The sequence below is a fragment of the Drosophila teissieri genome, chromosome 3L (genome assembly GCF_016746235.2).
Source record: "Drosophila teissieri strain GT53w chromosome 3L, Prin_Dtei_1.1, whole genome shotgun sequence".
Lineage (NCBI taxonomy): Eukaryota > Metazoa > Arthropoda > Insecta > Diptera > Drosophilidae > Drosophila > Drosophila teissieri.
The window spans coordinates 21497492-21522443 of NC_053031.1; the positions used below are offsets into that span (position 1 = coordinate 21497492).

The 24952-nt window shown below is 39.5% G+C and overlaps 2 protein-coding genes across 6 annotated transcripts in view; both read left to right on the forward strand.

Moving 5' to 3' along the window:
* The first annotated feature begins 6360 nt into the window (after positions 1–6360).
* On the forward strand, positions 6361–7552 carry LOC122617444. Of its 2 annotated transcripts, XM_043793300.1 has the most exons (3): positions 6361–6706; positions 7263–7355; positions 7419–7552. In XM_043793300.1, exons 1-2 carry the CDS (start codon positions 6540–6542, stop codon positions 7351–7353), a joined length of 258 nt encoding a protein of 85 aa, XP_043649235.1. In that variant the 5' UTR covers positions 6361–6539; the 3' UTR covers positions 7354–7355; positions 7419–7552. The 2 variants fall into 2 exon arrangements, with proteins under 2 accessions (XP_043649235.1, XP_043649234.1); XM_043793299.1 differs by having other exon boundaries at positions 6362–6706; positions 7263–7552.
* Positions 7553–16646: 9094 nt separating this feature from the next.
* Positions 16647–24952, forward strand: part of LOC122618532 (trichohyalin) — a 45043-nt gene continuing 36737 nt past the window's right edge. For all 4 annotated transcript variants that reach the window (XM_043795035.1, XM_043795034.1, XM_043795037.1 and 1 more), the window contains exon 1: positions 16647–17214. The gene's annotated coding sequence lies outside the window, so the exon portion shown is untranslated. The remainder of the gene's footprint in view (positions 17215–24952) is intronic.

The window sequence follows — 24952 nt, forward strand, 5'->3', positions numbered from 1 at the left end:
ACATGGTTCTAGAAGATAGATCCTGTGGGTGGTCTTTTTAGTCTTCTCCTTACATTGTGCCGTAACAAACGTCCAGCGAGAACATTTGGATGCCGGTTCAGCCTGTCTTCGTACTCCTGAGCTAGTGTTTGGATAACGTCCCCAACCTTCTCTATTGCCAGATCTCTTTCTATATCACTAGTGCGCATGTACCAGGGAGCATTGCACATTCTCAGTATTTTACTCTGAGCTGAACGGATTTTGTTTATGTGGAATCTAGGAACCATAGGAATAATTATACATTGAAATTGTAATTTTTTCGAACAGCAATTTAGAGTTGCTAATAAATCTGTCACCCTCTCGCTGAGATGCAAAAGAGCTGTGTATGCGTATGGTTATACGGGATCCAGATTTGGGGAATCGCAGTCAAATCAAATTACAAACGAATCCAGGTGATGCAAAATCGAGCACTGCGACAAATAACCAACTGCCCCTGGTACGTACGGAACTCTACACTCCATAAGGACCTCAATCTCTACACAGTTGAGGAACAAATTGACACACAAGTCGATACAGTGACAGACTACAGAGTCATAGCAGCCTTCTTGCAAGACGTCTTATCCCCGCTCGACCTCTGAGACGACTCAAAAGGCAAGGCTTTGCCAAGACATTTGGACAGCAGTAAAAACTGCTATGTATATATGCTCCTACTTCACTAATTTGTATATAGTGTTTGGTTACCCCTAGAATATTTCTCCCCTGTGATGTTAAGATACAATATTATGATGTACGGATTCTTCACTTAATAAATAAAACATAAAAAAAAAAATAAATCTGTAGAAAACATTGCATACTTCTAGGCTTTGCGTTGGGTTTTCTCTATACAGTCGGTGTCTATCACGGTCGTCAAAATGACTCAACCAATAATAAAAATCGGATTGTAGAATGCACGTGGACTAGCTGGGAACTCTTTGGCTTTTCCTAATCACGCAAGGTATCGATATCATGGTTGCCACTGAAACACACGTGCGAGAGAAACAGCGCCTGGTTACTATACCTAACACGCCGTCCACCCCAGTGGAAACAGCAGAGGCGGTGCCACTGTTATAGTGCACTCCTCCTTGCAACACTGTCCCCAACCTCTAATCTCAACCAACGACCGGCAGGTAGCGAGTGTGCAGCTACAGACTTCAGAGGGAAAGGTTACATTAGCTTCGGTGTATCTCCCACCCAGCGAGCGTTTTATAAAAGCGTATATAGCAGGTGGAGACTTCGATGCCAAATACGGTTTGTGGGGAAACTCAAGAGCCTGCGCTAGAGACAAACTCATTCAGGAAGTAGTCGCGAACGGCCACAACCAAATTTTGGCAACAGGAGAGCCAACATTTTTCTCCTTCAACACACAGACAGCTCCATCTGTCCATTAAATTTTTTTTGTAACCAAAGCCTACTCAATGAACAGATTCAACATCCGAACTCTGCACGATCTGTCATCAGATCACACCCCTCTCCTGGCTGATCTATATGTTTTGCAGCTGAAGAAGCATCAACGCTGCCGTTTCCTATCTCCTGGTATTAATAGCGAAGCTCTTATGGGTACCAACTCCTCCTCAAAATTCTCTCCGTGGATAATCACGAAAAGGTTTAAGTCTCAGGTCTCATGACCTTCTTGACAACAGGTCGATTAAAATCTAACCAGATCAAGCTCTGCGGTTTCTGGTAATCATTTTTAACAGTGTTGTCTTGTAGAAATTTACAAGACTAATACCAAAATCAAAAAAAATCAAAATTTTTTAAAAGTGTGGGCGGGGCAGCTTTGGGCGGTTGGTGGGCGTTAAAGTGGGCGTGGCAAAATGTTTTTTGGCAAATTTATAGAAATTTACAAGACTAATGCAAAAATGAACAATAATTAAAACAAATTTCAAAAGTGTGGGCATGGCAGTTTTGATCGGTTTGTGGGAGTTATAGTGGGCGTGGCAAAATGAATCAACAAACTTGCGCTGCGTCTTTGTCTCTGGAGTCTGTATGCTTAATCTCTTTCTAGCTTTTGTAGTTCCTGAGATCTCGACGTTCATACGGACAGACGGACAGACAGACGGACATGGCCAGATCGACTCAGCTATTGATCCTGATCAAGAATATATATACTTTATATGGTCGGAAACGCTTCCTTCTACCTGTTACATACTTTTCAACGAATCTAGTATACCCTTTTACTCTACGAGTAACGGGTATAAACACAGTCGGTGTCTCTTTTTTTTTCGAACTTATTGCGTTATTTATTGGATCTTCTCTTATTATGAGACTAACAATAATTATTCAAATCTTATTATATAAATTAGTTTAAGTACAATATTAAATAGTTGTATTAGTTAGAGGCGGCCCTAGGATTTCTTTGCTGGGCTGGAGAATCTTTGCGCTTTAGTCTGCTGTGACTACATACACGCGTGAGCGACTTCACGAGAGGATTTTCGTGTGCGGCGAGCTTTGCTTGATGTTTACTCTTTCTCATCTGGATTTCCTCGTTGACGAGGTTTATGTTGAGGTCTCTATGGATGCTTTCGCTGCGTAGGTACCATGGTGCCCCAGTGATAGTTCGCAGAATCGCTGACTGAGCTCGCTGTATAATTTCAATGTTGGTTTTGGACGCGTTTCCCCATAATTAACAGCCATATGTCCAAATGGGTTTCAGCACGGTATTGTAGAAAAGTACTTTGTATTCCAGACTAAGCGGAGAGTTGCAATTAATAATCCAGTGGAGATTGCCTGCTTTAAACTTCATATGAGTCCTGTTAGATTCTATATGTCGCCGCCAGGTGAGGCGTCTATCTAGGTGAACCCCGAGATATGTTACTACGTCTGATTGTGAGATGAGTGTATTGTTTAGGGTACATGGTGGGCAGGTTTGTCTATTCAGTGTGAATGTTACATGTCTGCTTTTGGTCTCGTTTATCTTAATGCGCCAGTCCGCAATCCATCTTTCCACTGTTTTAAGATGACAGTCAAGTTTTTCTGTTGCCTTTGATGGGCATTTGGATCGGCTGAGTATTGCGGTATCGTCAGCAAACGTAGAGGTTGTGAGTTGATAGTTTTAGGCATGTCTGCTGTATATAAAGTGTAAAGAACGGGGCCCAGCACACTTCCTTGGGGAACTCCAGCATTGATGACGCGGTCGTGTGAAGTCGAGCTGTTACACCTGATTGAGAACACTCTTTTGAAGAGATAAGATTCGAACACTTTGTGGGTACTCTGCGGAAGCAGTTTTGTTATCTTGTACATTAGTCCTTCCAGCCAGCCTGGGTCAAATGCTTGTGCGACATCTAAGAATATTTCTGAGCAGTATTCCCGGTGCTCAAAAGCAGTACGAATTTCGTTTGTGATGCGATTGACCTGTTCGATCGTTCCATGATTTTTGCGAAAACCAAATTGATGGGATGGTATTGTGTTTCGCAATCTTAAGTAGGGAGCTAGGTGTTTTAAAAATGCCTTTTCAAACAGTTTCGAGAGACACGATAGGAGACTGATTGGTCTGTAGGATGAGGGTTGCGTTTTGTCTTTGCCTGGTTTGGGAATCATCACTATGATTCCACCTTTGGGGATAGTATCCAAGATAACCAAGTCGGTGTCTCTTGAGTCTTTTTTTCCAAGATTAGTCCAAACTGTGGACACTTATGACGTTCTCATTGCAACATACGCTGATGATACGGCAGTTCAAGTCAGAAACCCCTCCCTGGTCAAGCCTTAAAGGAGTATGTTTGTTCCTTTGAATAATTGGCGCATGATTGAAGCATAGGAATAAACAGTAGCAAATAAGCAAATGTCACGTTTTCGACAAGACCAAGAGGACATCCTTGACAGGAAACTAAGCTTTGGCCGGCATGCTATATTGGTGGAGCATACTACGTTGTCAAAAGCTGCGAAAATGTCGTAGCTCATGTCTCCTAGGAGCAATCTCTCCTTTTAAAAACAAGGTGGCCATATATACATATATCGATCCTCATCCCGATTTGGAGATATGGCCTTGAGTCGTTCCCTGTATTCTTCGGCGATGTTCTGGAGCTCTGAGTTTGGGCACCTTGAGATTGCGTTTCAGGGCTCTTGTTTTCATGTACCAAAGAGCCCCAGAAATCCTTCTTATGGTCTTCGCCTGTGGAGACATTCCATTCCGGCCTTGGTCCAGAACCACGCTGAATATTTTCAACGTGCCTACTGAACGTAAGTTTCATCGTTCTTTTACATCAAGAATGCTGTTGAATATTGAATCAAGGAACTGTAATACTTGATCCGGTAGAAGTCGAATGGTTCTATTGCCAAGAAGAAGTGCTATTGAAGCTTTCTTGGGTGGCAGCCTATCACTTTCCGGTGATAGTTATACCCGTTACTCGTAGAGTAAAAGGGTATACTAGATTCGTTGAAAAGTATGTAACAGGCAGAAGGAAGCGTTTCCGACCATATAAAGTATATATATTCTTGATCAGGATCAATAGCCGAGTCGATCTGGCCATGTCCGTCTGTCCGTTCGTCTGTCCGTCCGTCTGTCCGTCTGTCTGTCCGTCCGTATGAACGTCGATATATCAGGAACTATAGAAGCTAGAAAGCTGAGAGTAAGCATACAGCCTCCAGAGACATAGACGCAGCACAAGTTTGTCGATTCATGTTGCCACGCCCACTCTAACGCCCACAAACCGCCCAAAACTGCCACGCCTACACTTTTGAAAAATGTTTTGATATTTTTTCATTTTCTTATTAGTATTGTAAATTTCTATCGATCTGCAGAAAAATTTGGTGCCACGCCTACCCTAACGCCCACAAACCGGCCAAAACTGCCACGCCTACACTTTTGAAAAATGTTTTAATATTTTTTAATTTTTGTATGTCTTGTAAATTTGTATCGATTTGCCAAAAAACTTTTTGCCACGCCCATTCTAACGCCCAAAAACCGTCAAAAACTGTCAGTGATGAAGACTCTCCTTCGCACTTCCACTAGCTGAGTAACGGGTATCAGATAGTCGGGGAACTCGACTAACGCGTTCTCTCTTGTTTTAGAGTGAAAAACGTTGTTTAAAATTATTAGAGAACACTTCATTTTTTTGTAAGCTAGTGCAATACTGAGCTGAGCAGTAGCAGAGCTGGTGGCATTGTTAATATCCACCGCCCGGATTTGCATGTTGACATCACTCAGTTCTTCAAAATGGGTTTTGAATGGGTTTTGTGTTAACATTGTGGGCAAGTAGACTTAAGCGTTGTGGCTTTTTTAACGGCCTAGCTTGCAAAAAAGCCAGATAAGGTAGAAGATCCGAGTTGAAGAGTTTATACATCTAGTCTGCCAATAACATGCTTACTGTGTACGACGAAATCAAATACTGATGGTGTTAATAAGAGGTTGTAAGAGTAGTAAGTGGATTCGCCCGTAGCCAGAATTTGGTTGTGCCCTTGTGCAATGACTTCTTGTACCATTTTACCTCTTGTGCAGGATCGTGGGTTCTCCACCATGCATGTTTGGCATTGTATTCACCATCATCAATAAATTTGTTGTCTAACGCAGCACACATTGATTTACTGTTTATCTTTCTGCTGGCGGTAGATACGTATACAGCAGCTGCAATGTTTCCATGTACGCGATCTCTGCCTGCCTGTCATTACTAGAGGTAGAAGGCTCAGGGCTGTGACCTAGTTGATATTTTACGATGACTGCAGAATCACCTCCTCAGTTACCAGATATCCTAGAAGGTAGATTCAACTCGCATGTGTATTTCCGTGGCAAGCATTACGACTAGAAATAACCGAAGCTATTCAAAGCCCCTTGTTAATCCACGAGCTTGGTTGGATAGTTTCGAAATAGTGTAATAACATCCGCAACCAGTTCCCTAAAAGCTTTATTGGCCTCTACAGTCATGCTTAAATACTTTGTCTATTCTCGAATTAATGGACCGAATGGAGTTGTCTATCGCGTGCATTTATCGTTAGGGCGGTCAGACGTTATAATATCGCCACAATTCTTCACTGGAATAGATGCAGCCTTAAGCTTCAGATTAGCAAATGCACTTGCAAGCCACATGTCTGTTGGGAGCGGAGGTCCGTATATAAAGAATTTCCTCTGACTTCACTAGGTGAAAATGGTTTACTTTCACGTCGCTTACACTAATAGGGACTTGGAGGGCCACTATTCAAAGTATGTGCCACTATTGTGGGCTTGTCTATGCGCGAAAATAAATTACTTTTAATCAGTTATGATCGCTTGCGATTTTTGAAAGCTTGCTGCACGAAAGCATTTGCCAGATTTCATATCAGTATTTAAAAAAGGATTTTTCTAGTTGGAAATAAATATCAAACTACGTTTAATTTTGGCCCTAAGTTTATCCCTTGCTTATTCTGTCTGTTATAAGACAAGGCAAGCCCATATCACTCTTTTAATTGACAAAAGATATTTTACTTTTTGTGTGTCAACTCTTTAAAGGAAAACAAAAATTTTGATCTATCAAAATTATCTCGGCCCTAAATTGTCTGTACAAAGAGGAATTCGCCTTACTTTCGTTTCAATCCCAAAACCAGCGGGAACCATGTCATCTCAGTTTCGTGAAAAACGCGGAATAGCTAGCAGTGGCAATAAGGAACTGCCCACAATGGATCCCACGGAAAGTGACTTTGCTCTGGAGCTAAAACCAGCACCCAAACAGACGTGCATTCCCGAGCACCAACGCCAGAGAATGGCCAGCTCGGACACGAGGTGAGATTAGGTTTGAAAGAAAGAAATGTAAAACCGAATAGTTCACTCGGAAAGGGCAATTTGATTCGTCAGAAAAAAACATATCCACTTAAAATCCTAGTAATAGGTTAAAGAATGTCGATGGTGTTGTTATTATAAAACAAATCAAGCTTAAGCAAAGGAACGAAATAAATGTGTATAAAATTCGAGGTATATAACATGTAGAAGGAACAGTTTTGACCCTATAAAGTATATATGTATATTCTTAATAGGGAGTACTAGCTGCGGAATGCGGGATCGAGAGATGTATTTCAGACCAGTCTTTTAAAATATGTTTTGTTTTCTTGTACTTTTTATTTATGTTGTTAATTATTATAGTTATGTAAAATTTTAAAATATCTTCCCAGCAGTCCCACTAGCTGAGTAACGGGTATCCGATAGTCGAGGAAATCGACTCTAGCGTTCACTCGTGTTTCCGATTGACAAATTGCCGAACAATAATATTATTCATCGCTTGCTTATTTGAATAATTTTACAAAAACTTGTACAATTTTATAACACTCCCTATCCCTTTTAGCGTTTACCAGCGTGAGAGCGTGTTTGATATTCCGGACAAGTCCTGGTCAGTCCTTTATTTTGGATCCGGCAAGGACAGACCCTCGAATTAACTGTAATAGAAAGTCATACTTATCATATATAAGACCGCTGTTTCCCATATCAACATTCCGTTTAGCACCACTTTAAATCGAATGTCTGCAACCGCCTGGCCCACTGATTGACTGCTTCGCCACCGCATCCATCCACCAGTCATCCATCAGATGTCGCGAAATGTTATATAAAATTGAAATTCGCCTTCGTGCCAGTGCATATTTTTCTTTTTATGTGGGTTTTCTTTGGGATGGCTGCAATTGATGATCGTGTTTCTGGCGATTCTGGTTCGTACGATTGTGATTAATGGAGACGGCGTCATTGAGCGCGATCTGCGGTGCTCCAAAGATACTATAGTACTTGATATTTGCACACAGATCGCAGAACGATCCATGATATCATTCATGCCAGCCGACACATTGAACCAAGATTGCTCTTCAGTAGTGTCAAACGAGCATTTCTATTTAAAGCGGAAATAATGGCTTAATGAGGCAAATGACGCGATACTGACACATCTGACAGTTTCTAAATACGCGTGAACTTCAGGAAATGGATGCCCAATTTATGCAATAGTGTCATAGTAATTATGAATTTTTAAATAATTGTTATACGAAATGCTAATCTGTCTATAAATTATCTATCACAGCGTTGACATTAAGAAGGCGTAAGCCATGAAAGATGTTTTAAAATATGCATTGATTACAGTTAGCTTTTTAATGAAATAATCTAGTCTTAGCAATATTAAGCAGAAAACTACATTTTGAGAGTAGAAGTTGATTAACCCCTTGGCCGCATGGTTATTTTAAATTAAAAATAATTTTAAGCTAGGGATTTCAAGCTCAACTGACCTTTTGTGATTCCTCGTCCATTAATTCATGGTCTGCCTGCGTTTGAAAATAGCTCCGAAAATAGCTTTCTTTTAAGCGTGCCAAAATCTGTTTGTCTGCTCGTTAGCATATCTGCATGCTGAATATTTGGCACTGGTTGCAGATGGGTGGATACAAAGAGTGTGAACCGCGTGACAGCTTTAAAATTATCAAAAACGAGTAATCTAGATCGATAAATATAATTTTTAGACAGTGGTAAGTGGTTATTTAGCTTTCTAAGTGGGTAAGAAAACACCTTATCTATATTTGTATGTAATTTTTTTATAATATCAAATGACATTAAAGTTGTCCGTTAATCTGACAGTGCAAATAAATGAAGACGGGCCAAAGAAATGTCTCATTTCCGCTGCAAATTTTTGTTTGCTTGCTGCATTTTTCCCTATTGCAAACTACAATTTATAAATCTGCTGAATATGGCAGTGACATCAGTTGGCACTCGGCTCTAACAAGAACACATTAATACCTTTCGAGTGAAAAGTGAGATCACCTTGGCCAATTCTAATTATTTGGCGTGTGAAAGTTCTGAACTGTTAGTGGAATTTATTTGGCCTAATTCCTGGGAGTTCCTTCCAAATGTGTTCACACCAAGATATCCCCATGCAAACAAGTAATACATACATTGCCCGTTCACTTGCCACATTTTGTGGCCTGTTTGCTACTATGTTCTAATTGAAATGGACCTCAAAATTGCTGGTCTCCGAATGTGGCATGCCGCAAACTTCAAAGTTTCGATTTCCTTTGGCCGATTCTGATTGATGCTTATGATTGATGGCGTCGCACTCGATTTTTGTTTATTTTTGTCATTCCTTTTTTCCACCAATTTGATACAATTGAACTTTGTCGTGTGTCCACACAGAATTCTATCCATACATTTATGCCTAGTTTGCTTAAAATGTATGGGCAAGCTCAAAGTCCAAAAAGCCAAAGTCGCCTGTGTTTTCATTTCCTCGTTTTTTTCTTCTTAGCTTTTTTGAACGTCTCATGTTTTTCTTTCTTCATATGTAGTAAAATCTCACATTTCCATAAGGCAAACACGAGCATGTATGTATGTACCCGAGAATTGGCGGAGCAATCGAAGCAGCGACAATTGCACTTGCAAGTTGCAACAATCTGTGCGGTAAGTATACTTTATGTCATTTGCTGTGTTATTATGATACTTATGAAAACCTATTTCAAATTGAATTAAATCTTTCTTAAATCTTCAGTATTTCTTCGATCAAGAAGGTTTGAAAATATTGAACGGGATTTTTTCCAGTGTATTTTTATGGGGTAAGGAGGGTGAACAGTGTGCAGGGAGTTTCTTTGCTCTGGCCAAATTTCGCCTTACTTGTTGTGGCCGTAAATGCAGCCGCTTTCGAGGGGCCAAAAGGGGGTTGAGCTGTGGGCGGTGGGTGGTGAATGGAATACTGGTATCTGTCATTGACATGGATGGTCGTCGTGCTTCGTGCCTGCAGCTCAAATGCGTTTTGCATAATTTTAAAGCCTCTTTAAAGCGAAATGCAATTACGGGCTGCGATTTTGTGACCGAAACTATTTTGCGATCTTCCTCTTCCTTTTCCTATTTATTTTTTTGGAACAAATTGAATTTCACTCTTCGCTGCACATCGGTGGGGGGTGGATGGGGGAATGGCCAGGGTTTTCATTTCCCATGCGTCGTATACGTGTTATTTGCGAACTCGCAAAGCGCAAACCGTTTCGATCAATTTCTATGCAATTACTTTCTGCCAATTAAAGGGAAATTGATTAATTAGCCTTAGCCAGTGTGAATGAAATATGCTTATTGAATTATTGATGATGCCCGGGAAAAGGTTTATGGTTCATGTCTGGCGTTAGTATTCATTTCATTCCATTTTTCACAAATTAAATTCTCAATGAGAGCCAAAACTAATATGCCAAACACAATTTTCACATTATTCATAACTGAGAAAAATGTAGAAGTGATTTAGGTAGCTTATCTCGATTATTCACATCGATAAGAGTTCCTGAGATGATTCAGAGACATCTGTATATTTAGTATAGCTGAGTCAGATAACTAGCAAAAGAAAAAAAAAATGATTGTAACTTGTTTCTTTTTGTACTATTTTGTGGTAATGACGCACCCCGAGTGAACTTGAACTTTATGTCAAGTGACAGTAATTGAAATGTCTTCATATTGTTTCCAAAATTTGGGTCAATTTATGCTAAATTTTTTGGAATGCCCACAAGTGAATAATTCGAATAGTTTTAATTACCCGTTGTGTACTATACAGACTCGGGCTAAAATTATTCTAGGTACAGTTTATCACAGGTTGCATAACTTTATAAAGAATTATGAATATTCATAGAACCAGAAATAAAACTGTGTTCTGCTCTATGGCATGTGATTGCCGTCTGAGTGTAAAGATATTGAAATCGATTAGTTAAAAGCGAACAAGAAAATCAACAATATGAAAAACGCCAGACAATGTGGCTCTTGGAACTGGTGGCCACGCATAATTCTTGAGCGACTGGCTTGAAACTATTCTACTGAGAAAAATATCAAATTTTATTATTTCGATTTGGATAATAATTAACGTCTAGTTCGGTATATACACATTTTATTAAAACTTAGTAGGAAATAAAAAGATTTAATAATCATTTTATTGAGTAAAAATATTTAATTATTTTCATTTGATTAATATTTGTATATTATGACAATACGAAAAAGTAAAAGGAGTTGTTCGTATAGTAAAAGTGCTTACTTAATTCGTTTATATGTAGGTAACAGATTAAAGGAGCCCGACAACTTTTTTGTTTACAATAATTTGGTTTTTTTGTCTTTCCAATTTCTGTCGATATGAATTTCTCCCTTGCAGTCCAACCAGCTGGGTAACGGGTATCTGATAGTCGGGGCATTCGGCTATAGCGATCTCTCTTGCTTACTTGTAAGGATATATTATAGGAAGTGATCTAGTTGATGGGCATTATGTCCGGCTTTTGTTTTTCTCTGTGCTTGGCAATTATCAATGACAAAGTTTGTCCGACGCCCGGGGACAGGTTGCAGTTGGCTCCGATTGCTGGCCACCGGTCAGGAGTAACCAGTAAGCATTGACCACCATCTCCATCTCCATCGGCAGCTGTCCAACAAGTTGTCTTCAATTAGCGCCAATCGCGGCACAACAACGAAAAGCAATTAAGTCACGCAGCGCTCACCAACTTGGGTGTTCGGCTGCTGCCTCTTATCAAATATTTTTTAATTGAAAACTTATTACTGAAAGTATCCCAAACTTGGTTATCTGTCGCGTAAGCTATGTTACAATGGGATTTGCATAATTGAAAACACGTTAGTCAGTTGGTTTAAGGTATTCATCAGTGCCTCTCTCTTTAACATAAAGATTTGCATAGAGCTTTACTCACCGAATTGCTGGATGATTCAGAGTTGTAACCTTCAATTGTTGATGGAACTACTATATAAACTTTATCTATACATAACGGCAGTAAAATATTATTGAAAACGTCTGGCTTTATTGAGCAATTGTCTTCGAGCAAGTGCAAGTTTGCATATTTTCGAATTTAGGAATCAGCATGTTTATTCGCATTTTATGATCGTTTGGTTTGCTCGATTCAAATTTTTCGCATTGGGGTCTCGGTGGTGCGGTTCAGAAATGTGGCGATCGTTCTGGACCAAATTTTTGTTCCTATTAGTGGAGCATACCCAGACGCGAATCCCCTGGCACCAACACATGTTGCGCCTGCCGATCTTATTCTAAGATTATAAATATATATTTATATATATATTTGTATATAACCAAAATGTGCGAAAATCTAAGACATTTGCTACATCTGGCATTTGCAATGAGTAGGAAACTGCGGGGCTTTCGCGGAAACTATTTGTCTGGTTTAATTAGCTTGGAACTTGTGAAACGTTAGCAAAAGCACTTTTATAATAGCTGCCTTTAAAGGCAAGGACTTGAATATGGAAGCATATGTCTTCCGTCGTTTATACAGAATAAAACTTTTCTATTATGTAGAGTATGTCGAGTATAAATTAAAAAACAAATCTGTAAGGAAACATAAATATGGAGTATTTCCATACAAATATCTGGAAGATCTAGCAAAATACGAAATTATTTTGTCTTATACAAATAAAACAAGAAAGAACGCTATAGTCGAGTTCCCCGACTATCTGATACCCGTTACTCAGCTAGTGGAAGTGCGGAGGAGAGTCAACACTGACAGTTTTTGGCGGCTTGTGGGCGTTAGAGAAGGCGTGGCAAAAAGTTCTTTGGCAAATCGATAGAAATTTACAAGTCCAATACAAAAATGAAAAAATATCAAAACATTTTTCAAAAGTGTGGGCGTGTCAGTTTTGGGCGGTTTGTGGGCGTTAGAGTGGGCGTGGCAAAAAGTGTTTTGGCAAATCGATAGAAATTTACAAAAATTAAAATATATCAAAACCTTTTTCAAAAGTGTGAGCGTGGCAGTTTTGGGCGGTTTGTGGGCGTTAGAGTGGGCGTGGCAACATGAATCGACAAACTTGCGCTGCGTCTATGTCCCTGGACTCTGTATACTAATTCTCAACATTCTAACTTATGTACATAGTTCCTGAGATCTCGACGTTACGGACAGACGGACGGACATACGGACATGGCCAGATCGACTCGGCTACTGATCCTGATGAAGAATATATATACTTTATATGGTCGGAAACGCTTCCTTATGCCTGTTACATACTTTTCAACGAATCTAGTATACCCTTTTACTCTACGAGTAACGGGTATAATTAAAATTCCAGATCTTTTTTTATTTCTCAACAATGTATGTATGTAAATATAATATATCGATACAACTTTTGAAGCTTATCTTTGATTTCGATTTGTTACTCGTAGAGTAAAAGGGTCTACAAGATTAGTTGAAAAGTATGTAACAGGCGGAAGGAGGCGTTTCCAACCATATGAAGTATACTTACCGTATGAACGTCGATGTCTCAGGTTGAGATTAAGCATGCAGACTCCAGAAAAATATTTTGCTATTTTTTCACATATTTGTTAGTCTTGTAAAGTTCTCGCGATTTGCCAAAAATCGTTTTGCCACGCCCACTCTCACGCTAAAAACTGTCAGTATTCCACTATCTGAGTAACGGGTATCAGATAGTCGGGGAACTCGACTATAGCGTTCATTCTTGTTATTTATATTTTTAATTGATGTTTTTCTCTGATTCAAACACACTGATGTCCACGTGCTGCGACCCTTTCTGTGGGTCAATGTCACGCCAGAATGACTCTCCACAGTCATATAAGGGGGGCTCAACCCCTTGGGGCAGCTGAGAAAATCTTTAAATTGCCATAAATTACAAGAATTAGGGGGCATTATGTTAGATACGGTTGCCAAAGTTGCGCAAACACTCGGCGGAGTCAAGAGCAGAGTGTCGATGGACGATCTAGATCGAGATCGAAACAAAGGCGTATGCGGTTGGAATAGAAACCGAATTAATAGGTCCGGCCTTTGATGGCCCCAAAAGAGAGGAGCTACAGCATAAATCATAGGCGACCTTCCGAGCGATTTTCCGAGTGTTAATGGCGGGCGAAAAAATTTAGGCACAGTTTCTATTTGGGTTTTATATCATAACTATTTGTCTGTTTGTCTATATACATGCCTGATTTTATTATTTATACACCTTCAACAAAGAATATTACTATCATTTTGTTCACATTGAAGAAAGTGAATATTTTTTATAAAAGTCCCCAGGTAAATGGTGGTTAAAGACGTTATTCTTTTAGATTTTGTTACTTAATAACTAATAAATTGTATTATTATGGCGTAATTTTAGTTCGGCTTTCAGAAGAATACATTTAAATAGGTACATTTTGTTTAAATTGAAATTTGAAGTGTTATTATTACTATAATACATTTTTAGATTTAATCAAACAAGTCCAAATATTTTGTTTAAATAGTTCCTGCGCTACAATGAATGATTTGTAGCTATAACGATCCATTTTATCCGGGTGTACACTCGTAACATTATACAAAAACTGACGTTTATGCACGGATTTTTTGGGGCAGCTGCCGCACATGTTGGCAGCGAGGCGCCACGCCGCGCCATCACCCAATGCCAATGTCCAGAGCAGATGGCGGCACGCTCACCCACGCCACACCCCACACCACACACCCCACCCCCCACCCACATCCACATCGACATACCCACATGCCCAGATCGGCCCCACCCACTTAGCCCCAACCCCAGCGGAAAGGCGATTCTATTTCTATTTGGAAGTCATCCCTATTTTTAGTCAGCATGGATCATCCTGCGTGGCCAAGCATGGTAACTCTTTCGCGTTCCATAAATTAATCTATTTCAATTCGCGATTCCCATTTCCCGTCCGGGAAACTATTACCCATCTCAAAATTATGATCCATTTGCCTTCATGTGGGGCTTTAATATTTTGTCGAATTATTCCTTTGTTTACAATTTGTTTGCTGCCATTCTCGAATATATTTTTGTCGAGTGCGCTCCATTGCCCTGGTTTGTAAACATTCCGTTTTGTTTATCAGCTTACAAAGTGCAACAGATTAATAATAAACTGTTCCGTCAATTTGACCACTTTATTGGGTGATTGGGTGACCCCTTATCAAAAGTACTGTGGAATTTCTTGAAGCACTTGTGGTGGATTCGTAATTTAATCCAATGCCTGCAACTTTGATATGGAGACATTGCTGACCATGAAATGCATAAATGCCAAACATCTGCAATCTATGTACATATGTTCATCCCATATACAATGGGATTATCATATTATTAAGCATATTAATCATAATGACATAAAACATAAATTGTGTGTATAAATTCACTAGCAAGTTTCAATATACAATATACAGCCTAACAAATTATTTTAAGCCCATTAATCCTATTATTATTCTATAAGGGTATTTCAGATTCGGTCATTAGGAAATCACCCCTCTTGTTATTTAAAATCGGTCAGGCTCGCAAAAGCAATGAAAATGTTAATGTTGCTCCTTGAATACATTGCTGTTGTTGTTGTTTTGTGACTATTTTTGCACTTGTTGATGTTGCTTTTGTTGCTCAACCACGAAAGCAACAAGTTGCTGAAGTCTGAAAGCTTTCAGAAGCACATTGTTGAAGTCCTACGAAAAGTTGATCAAACTCTGGCGCTACTTAATTGGATTATCGTTTTACAGTGTACAAAAACTAACGAATATGTTTACCTTTTTAATTTTCCTAAAACAGTTCTTTATTGGTATGCAAATTTCACAAGACCTTTGCATGACTCATTAGCGCTGTTCTACGTAATTGTTTATAAATACGGTCGCCAGCGGCAGCAGATGGCGTCATTTGTTTGCATTGAATGTGGTCAGGAATTTCAGTATTCTTTTTCCGACCATTTGCAGGTTGACTGAGCTGCAGAAGTAAACAGAAAATCTGCTGGCAACACTTTCGCTGTTGGGCAACAAAAAAGAATTCGGTTTATTGCTCTGCTATTCGAAACATTCAGTTTTAGTTATAAAGAACGAGACAAGACGCACCCGTTTCGCCCATAAATTAACTGGGCCAAGCACTCTGATCTCATGCAAAAAGTCGAGTCGAATTGGAGCCCATAAATTTAAATGTCTTTATAAATAAGCATGGCGGGAGGCAGCCAAAACAAAAAGGAAATCCAAAGCGAAACTAAAATAAATTCAACTGTATGAAATATAAATTAGGCATCACCAATTAAAAGAAACCAGGCATTTGAAAAACAACTCAAATTAGTGGATCACACTTCAAACAAAAAAAAGGCGCCAAACTTCGCTTCGCAACATGTTGCTAGAAGTGGGGAGCACTTACCCACAATAGAGCAAGACATATGGAGCCGAACCGGCAATTTTGCAAAAGAGCACACTCGTACTCTTTCAGTCTCAGTTTTGAAAATACGGATTAAAGCTCTCTTTGCACATCGAAAATTGACGGGTAGTTTAAGTGGAAGCAAATATTTTTAGGTGCTAACTAGTTGGTATTGTCATTTCATTTATGAAGTTCATAGGTAAAAAATATTAGTTTATTTATATACATATATGTATATATTATTAAATTTATTTAATCAATTACTTGGATAGGTAATTTTTAAATATTGATTTTGTACTATTCTTGCTGATGGAAAAACATCTTAAATTAAATCTCTTCTGTCAAATTAATACAAACTCATTAACAGAATTTGATTCATAATACTGGAGTAATAAATATTTATGGATTTAAGTGTGCCCAGTTGAAGACCAACCTTGCGCACTGGTACCATTTCTCATATGGGAGTTGTATTGTTTTTCCAGTGTACCTATCTATAGCTCTCTCTTCTTCTCTTTCTTCCTCTTTTTCTCTTGGCAACAACAGCATCACAACAGCGGCAGCGGCGACTTTGCTGCTTCTGGCAAGCCGGGAGCTTTGCGTTCGCTTTCGCGATTGCCAGTCGCAATTTTCCGTTCGTGGCGAGCACACGCGTTTGCGCAAAAAGCCGGCACTCGAATTTCGAATCTCTTGGCCGCTAAAAGTAGTTGGCCAAAGGCGAGAACTAACCATCTGACTTAAACTCCGAGCGAAAACAACAAGTGCCACTAACAATTAGCTGAAAAGTGATCCCTGGCTAGTAGGCTTCTGGGCAGGTTTGTTTTTTGCCGCAGGTGAAATTTCGGTCGTGCCGGTTAGCTCGACATTAGCTCGACACCTCCAACGATATCCTACATCCGATATTAATATTCTTCTTACTCCCCCGAAACCGACTCCGTGTGTTAAGTAACCCCCGCCAAAATCGCGCTAATTGGGTTGATTTTGGATCGAAAACTAAATATCAAGTTTCAATATTTACCGTGTGTTCGCGAAATCGGACAGTCTGTCACCCGCGGAAGCCGAAAGAAATCTATATACAAGCATATATACGAGTATATATATATTTTGGGCATCGGGCCAGCATCGGTGGTGAAGTGAGCTTGGAAAGCAGGGAGTTCTGCCTATTTGCATTTCAAATTGCTGGCGAACATCTAAGAACGGTAAGTGGCGGCTCGCCGGCCAAAAAAATCAGAAACCGAAAATGGCACTGGCTAAGTGAAAATCAAACAAGAAGTGGTACAATTAACTCGGACGGTTTTCGATTCGATTTCTGGATATTTCGGGCGAATATTTGCATAACCCGATGCGAATATAGCTACGTACATACATATGTACATATGTATATATATCTTTAAGCTTGCCCATTTCCTTTCGGCTGCATAAATTATCCCACTTTTCTATTCTATTCGGTCGCAATTCTAATTAAGTGCCGAGACCTGCCCCAACGATGTTGCCGCTCCCACGACCCTTGACTGACCTCAGACCCCTTGATTGCTACACGGAGAAAAGCTTATTAGTGTATTTCGTTTTTCATATCAGTTCGTGTTTTATTTACATTTAGGCCCCTCAGTGCAAACGAATGTTATCACTCATTCAAAGCTAATATAATTTGTGAATTAACCCTTGGCAGCACTTTACCACGTGCTTGGTCAGAATAAGATCGCTTTATAAAACCGAGGAGCTAGAAAAAATTCATTCATTAGTTTTTGAATTGAATTATGATTTAACTTACAAATTCCCTAAATGTTGCCTATATTTTATATTTTAAACATTAACAACCTAATTTCGTAATAAACACATGTGTATACGTGCTAAAAATACTACAAATACTTTCACCGGCACTATGAAGCGTCACAATGATAAGCCAAAGATAGTAGCTTACTTGATAGATTCCAAAATTTATTGATTATCTTTCGCCGAGCATTTGGTTTCCACTCGAGGCTTTTTGTTGCTCTTTTTGCTATCTGTGCTCTTGTAGAAATTGTTAACAAAACTGTAGATTTATGCAGTAGATTAGCTCGTCAACAGAAAGTGAAGGCCGAAGGACATGCTTAGCCCACCGAATCCGCTTATTAATGAGCTGTCACAGGGCAATGGGATCAGGGATTTGGGAGCTGGGCAACGGGAATTGGAATCCACTGGAAAATCGGGACGGTGGTCATTATGGACTTGGTCATCAATTAATGTTAATGTGGCGATGTCGTCAGAGCTGCTCGCTTGCTAATGTCCTTGCCACACTTTTGTCAATCACGAGTTTTTTTCTTCGTCTTTTTGCAGTTTTTTTTTTATTTTTGCCAGCCGTGCGAATGCATTTCATATTCATAAGCTGTCGGATCGAGTGAGTGAGTGAGTGAGTGTGACTAAGCCGACAACTTCCACAAGCCAAGAAATAATAATCGTTAAATCGATTTGGTTTATTTTTCGGGGGGAGTAGTAGATGGGGTACGTGATGGTGACCAATGGTGACCTTCAACGGAGCAGCCTGCTCCTGGGAGATTTAAGCCGAATGCACGAATCGCTTTTCGAGGGTCATAAATAAAAAAGCCACCCGTACTCCCGTCTCAGTTTGTCAGTGCCACTCAGGTGCTCGACATGCCGCATATTTTTAGAAGCTTAGCAGAACCCAATAAAATACATTGCTTTCTTCAAAAAAAGGAAAATAGCAAAAAACACCAACAACAAAAACGTAAAAGTGACGCGGGAACGAACAAAATATCCCGCAGAATAGAAAAAACAAAGCCCTGCACTCAGAAAACGACGGAATGCGCTCTGGGATATCATAAAATGACGAAATGCAGAAAAAGAACCGAAAATACGAGAAAATATACGTTAGCCAGCCCAAGAGGCGAATCTAAGGAGTTGTCAGTTGGGATTAGTCGAGCATAGACTACCCTGGAAATTTATAAGATTGCATAAATAGGTGTGCAGTATTGAGTGCGAGATTATCATGCTGACAATAAACTAAAGTGTTCAATTACCAAAGATTTCCTTCGGCCTTTTGGCCAGAATAATAATCAAATTAGTATTGATTTGTTGTTAGCTTATTGGCTTTCATGTTCCAGCATATATAAATTTGTTGCGTAAAACAACGAAACCAAATTTGGGATAATTGAGTTTTGTGCATATGAGAGCTTAATAACTATTCCTAGTGTTTAAGTATTTAAATTATTTTCTACGTTGTATCCAGTTCAACTCCCTTTGGAAGTATCAAAGTTCCTTAGAACACAATGTTCCCTTTCACTAAGACGAAAATGATATACATTGGATGTTTTTTTGGCAAGGGAACGGACAATGCGAGACAGAAAAAACACAAACAAAAAAGGACAGAAAAAACATTTGGCAGAGCAAAAAAATAAAAATAAAATAAAATGGCATAAAAAATGCAACAGTTCAGTGAGATAAACACGAAAAAGCCAAGGTAGGAAAGGTATGAACCTAGGGAGGTTGTCCGAAGGCGAGAGAAGATTGCGTAGGACAAGGAGGAAGCTGGAGCAGAAGCATCGAGACTGAAATAAAGAAGGATATAAAAAAATGGACCAGTGGCTTGGACTTCAAGCACACTCACACATGAACGCACCTTGCCGAATTTTAAATGAGTCAGCCAACGATTCAGGTGGCCAAAAGTGGGCGATGGAGGGGTTGGAGTGGCCTCGGGGTGGCGGATCCTTCAATAAGTGTCCAGTTGTCCAGCTCGGGGGCCCGCCTTCGACACTTGGCACGGTTTTAATGCCCTTCCCAAGGTTAACACGAGTACACAGGGAGAAAAGAATAATAATAATTTCCCAATGTAGGATATTGTGGTTCACAAGTGAAGAGAAAATTTTTACAACAATTGCAAATTCAATTTGAGGGGAATATGAAATATCCGATAGAATTTGTATCTGGAACAGCTGATGCTGCATATTAAATAAAATTTTTAGATTTCGTAAAGACTTTTAGTTTATTTTTTGACTAATATTACCTCTTAGTAAATATCAAGGTAGACCCTTGTGTTCTTTCAGTGCACTTACACAAAAAGAAATACAGACACTCTCACATAATAAAGAAAAGGCGGATAAAGCTAGCAAATAGAAATGAAGAAATACAAATTGTATAAAAGCGGAAGGGGGTCTTTTGGTAAATGTGCCACAGAGATAAAAGCGTAAATAGAAGCGAGGCACGAAAATTTTTTCAAATTACCAGCAAAGAGGTTGAGGCAGGGCCACCCACCACCCCCTCTTTAGAAGCCATCTGTGTGTGTGTGTGTGTGTGTGTGAACTTATTGAAAGTGCTAACACACACGCCACTGAAAATGCTCGTGCACTCGTGTGCGTGTGGCGTTTCCACATCCTGCCAAGCGACCGCAGTGCAAACAAACTGCTTGGCCTGCCCGTGTCCATGTTCCACACCATGCGGAGAAGTTGTCACCTTTCTCCAGTTCCACTGGCGCATCATCTTTCAACCACACAATCTCCACTGCAAAAATAATACGAATATGAATAATACTTCTATAAGTTAACCCTTGATCTTGATGCGGATTGTGTTTTTAAGCAAAAATTTTATGTATACTTCTGATCGAATTGTTCGTTTTATGATTAGGATGATTAGATCTTAATTGTACTTTTTAATCAGACGTATCTACTGTTAATGCTTGTAGTTATTTAAAATATATCAGCAAACAAAAGGTGACTTTTATAGAAAATCCCCAACTGAGGACCCATTCTGGGAAAAATATTTTTTGTGTGTACCTCATGTGTCCCACCTCCTCTCATCTGCTGCTGACTTTGCGTGTATGTAATGAATTTAAAGTTTGCTCGGTATACATTTTTCATACGCTTGCAAATTGTTATGGCTTTTGGACCGCCACCACCCACCCACTTTGCCCCTTCTGGAACCGCCCAACCACCCACACGGCCATAGATTCTCCTTGTACTAAGTGTGTGTTAGCTTTTGTCCTTGTTATCCCCACGAGACATGATTATTAATTTGCAATTCCTGCTAATTGCATGAGCTTCAACCACCCATTTTCCCTGCACTCTCCCCTCAGGTGCTTAGCCACCCAAGCGATCGTTTAAAAACTTATTTTCTGACTAGCGAACTGAGGCGAATTCCACCACACACTGCTGCTGTTTAAATAGATAAGCCTAGATTAGATTAGCGGTCACTGGAGCACATGGGCAACATATTATGATGCGTTCTCTACAGGAAATTCTAGTGGCCTAATGGGATCTTGGAATAGTTTTCTATTTTCGTTCTTTAGACTGGCCACTTGACTTTAAAATGGTGGGTCATGCCAGAATTATTCCCATTGCTGTAGCAATTAGTTCAGTTTTTAGGGAACAGTTCTGGAAGAATCTTGCTCATTTGGATCAGTAGGGTTATTAGTATTTCTTACCGATTAAATAATCATTATTAGCAAATGCTACTAGATGGTGAATAATAAAAGCTTCATATATGTTTTCTTTATATATTTTTTTTTTTTCATGTACATTACTAGATTAAACCCTTTGTCGATCAGAGAAAAAAATGTTTTTAATCCGAGTTGTTTGAGATTATTTTCTGAAAAATTAAATGCATAACAAGTGCTCGAATTGAAGTGTTCCCAATGATCAAAAATTATATTCAACTATTTATATGCGGAGCTTCCTCTTCATTAATCACACTTGATGACGGAATCCCCTATTAGGAATTTTTATCGCCCCTCCATTACATGGGAAAAAATTAATTTACCAGCAAACTGCCAACCATTGTCAATATGCCGGGAGTGGGCTCTGCTCAACGCAGTGCACCTCGTCAAAGTTTTTTTTGGCTCAATAATAAGGTGATGAGGCTCGCGCTTGAGAACCGATGGCTGTCATGTCGATGCATTATAAATTGTTGACATTAGCTGGCGAATCGACGCCCAGACGGCGGCAATAGGTTCAATTTCGATGATTGTACAGCATCGAGCAGCGAAGCAGCTCCTCTGGCTTTAGCTCGAAATGCTCTTATTTAGCTTATAAATCGTTGGCAATCTAATCGATAGGAATACTTTGGCATTTGATGCTGTGGGGCTACCGCCTAAGTGCTGTTGCTTAACTTCCTGTCTGCCGGCGGGCAGGGGCGGTTGTTTGGTGGGTCGACCTTGACCCGACCGCCCTTCAATGGGCGCCTATTGTAAGGCTCGCCGAACGAAAAGTTTCACTCTTTGGCAGCCTTTGTGCCATTGCGCATACACCCCGTTGCTAGACTTTGTTTAACCCTTCAAAAGGTTTTGGTAACACAATTTCACCGTTTTTGAAGCTCTTAAAAAGTACCAATATTTTATTTATAACCAAAAAGAAGTAATTTCAAAAAAATATAATCTGATAAAAAATCATAATTTTAATTTTAAACAGTAAGCTATAGAAGTTTTTATTTTATTAGTAATAAGCTATTAATAATTCCATTAAAATTCCATTAAAATTGTAAATCCTATCTTTAGTAATTGGAGAAAGGAGTAATTTGAACACTTTTAAATTTTACAATCGAAGTGAAAGGGTTAAACTCAACGGCAGAAGCAGGACTTTTCCTCTTTTCCTCTTTTCAGCTAAAATTTTCCTTTTGAAGCTGCACTAAAGGCCGGGTCCTAATTAAGTCGATGTTGGCTTTCCAGCTGCGCTTTTCATGGCCAGCCCTAGCTTTGAATCTGCTCTCGATTGCTCCCCTGATCCCCGAAGCGAGTCCTGCCACCGAAAAAGTGGGAGTTGCAGTGCTGGAAAGAAGGACACGCACAGCTGATAACGCACAGCTGGCAAACTGGGGGCCAAATCCCAACAGGCCAAGCCACAGATCCACCGCTTGACAACTTCCATCGGACAGCAAATTGTTTTCATTTCTGCGGTTTTTACTCTTAATTATGCGCAGTTAGGTGGAGTTGACTCGGGAATTATCACGGGTTGGGTACTTGTAATGGGACCCCGCGTTCTTCGCTTGTTGGGATTCGCTGACTTTGACATTCGAGTTCAGCTTGGCTCCAGTTTTTGTTTTTTGGTTTTTTCTGCCAGACTGTTGCGAGTCGCCAGTTCATTAAACTGAAGTGTCATTCTGCGAACGATTCACTGCCTTTTTTTAAGTCTTTCACGGTAACGGGGCAAGGTACAAAATTGTGGTGTTGTGTTGTAATGGCAGGGGGATTTATGGATTCGGGAATTTCCAGAACTGTTTTTAAGCTGACCTTAACCAATTTGGGAGCGCTACCCTGGAAAGAATAATTCTAGAGAAACATAAATAAAAATACTGGTGAAGGTGTTTATTTGTTTGGCCTCATTTACACTATCTAACATTTGTGTATATGTTTGAATAATGCAGAAAAAGTCATCATTCTAATACCTACCTATAACCTAATACCTATATCACTACAATATCAAAATACGTGCTATAAAAAGCTTACCTTAGAAACGCATAATAAGAGCGGTTAAAGCATCCCCCGATGATTTTATCCCCATGAGTTTATTATACCGTTTTCCAAATTCGCACTCATCGGGATTGCCAACACCCAAAAGTTTTGACTTTGCTTGAATTACATCATAATCTGCTCGTTCGCACACCTTTAAGAGCATTAAACGCGTCGCTTTGCCCATAACAAATCGAAAAACTTTCAAATTGCTAACATGCTCGTAAAATCAGTTGTTATGGCTTCACTCAGCACCGACTACGGAATCTACCCGACTCAAATCGGTGAGATATGGCACCATTATGATTGCACAGGCACAGACACTCGTCGTTTTTTCTACTTTTTTTTTGTTTTTTTTTTATGTTTTCGACAAAAGAAAGCGGTGAAAAAGTTTTTTATTTGGGCTTCGACATGCAAAATTGTCAAGAACAATAAGGCGAAACCATATAAAATATGTTTTGGGTGCGTTGCGCCAGTTCATCAGAGAATCGGAGGTGGAGACGCGCTGAAAATGCCAATTAGTCTGAAGCCAACGTCTCAAAAGCAAAAATGCACAAAAAAGCCCGAATTCATAAAAAACTTTAAAGTTTATTGTGCGCCTGGAATGCGAAATATACAAGATCATGTTGCTGGAAGAAAAAACGAACTAAACAAACAGAACTATAACAAGGGACCGAAAACCGGCGTTTCTTAAGACCCCTTATCATAAACGATCGTGCTCAGGAAATCAAATAAATTATGTGGTCAGACCGAAAGAAAACAGACCCAAAAAAAAAAGCTTAATTTCTAAAGCCAGAACACGGAGACAATGTTGTCGCCAACGGAGTGCCATATCGTTTTTTTACGAACTTTGCTTTGATTTTGATTGGGGCAGATAAAAGCGTAAGCACCACAAACGCGTTTCGGGCCTACGAGGTGTTAATTATATTTCTAATTAAGCCCATCTAGTGGGTAGCGTTCACTCAGTCATAAAGTCAGCTTTAAAGTTCAACAAAATTAATCAACTTGGTTTATTTATCGCTGCTCCCTTGATGGATTTGGCTGTGTAGAATTAATGGTGTAATACATTAGGCCAGCTTTTTAAGACAACAGCCTCCGTACCTCATTATAAATTCTATTGCGCCGGTAATGAAAACACCATAAATATGCAAAATGATGGCCAAGATGGCGTTGACACAGTCGATGACGATGCTCCTGATAGGGTCACCCTGTTCGGAAAATATCTTAGCCCAGCAAACAGGAACAGATAAAGGGTATAAGGTAGTTGCGTGAAACTATGCAGATAAGATAACTAGGCCTCAGGATTACCCTGAATCTTATCTGCCAGAAGATTCTGAACCTTAGTCATTCAGGAAACAAAATGTTCTCAATTTAATTATTTTAAAATTCTGCGAAGTAGAATAAGTGTAATTGGTTTAAATATGTAGATACTGGGCGAGTCTGTTTTAATAACAGGGTTGTTTTTTCTTTGGTACTCAGCTTAACTTAATTTAATTAGCGGTTAA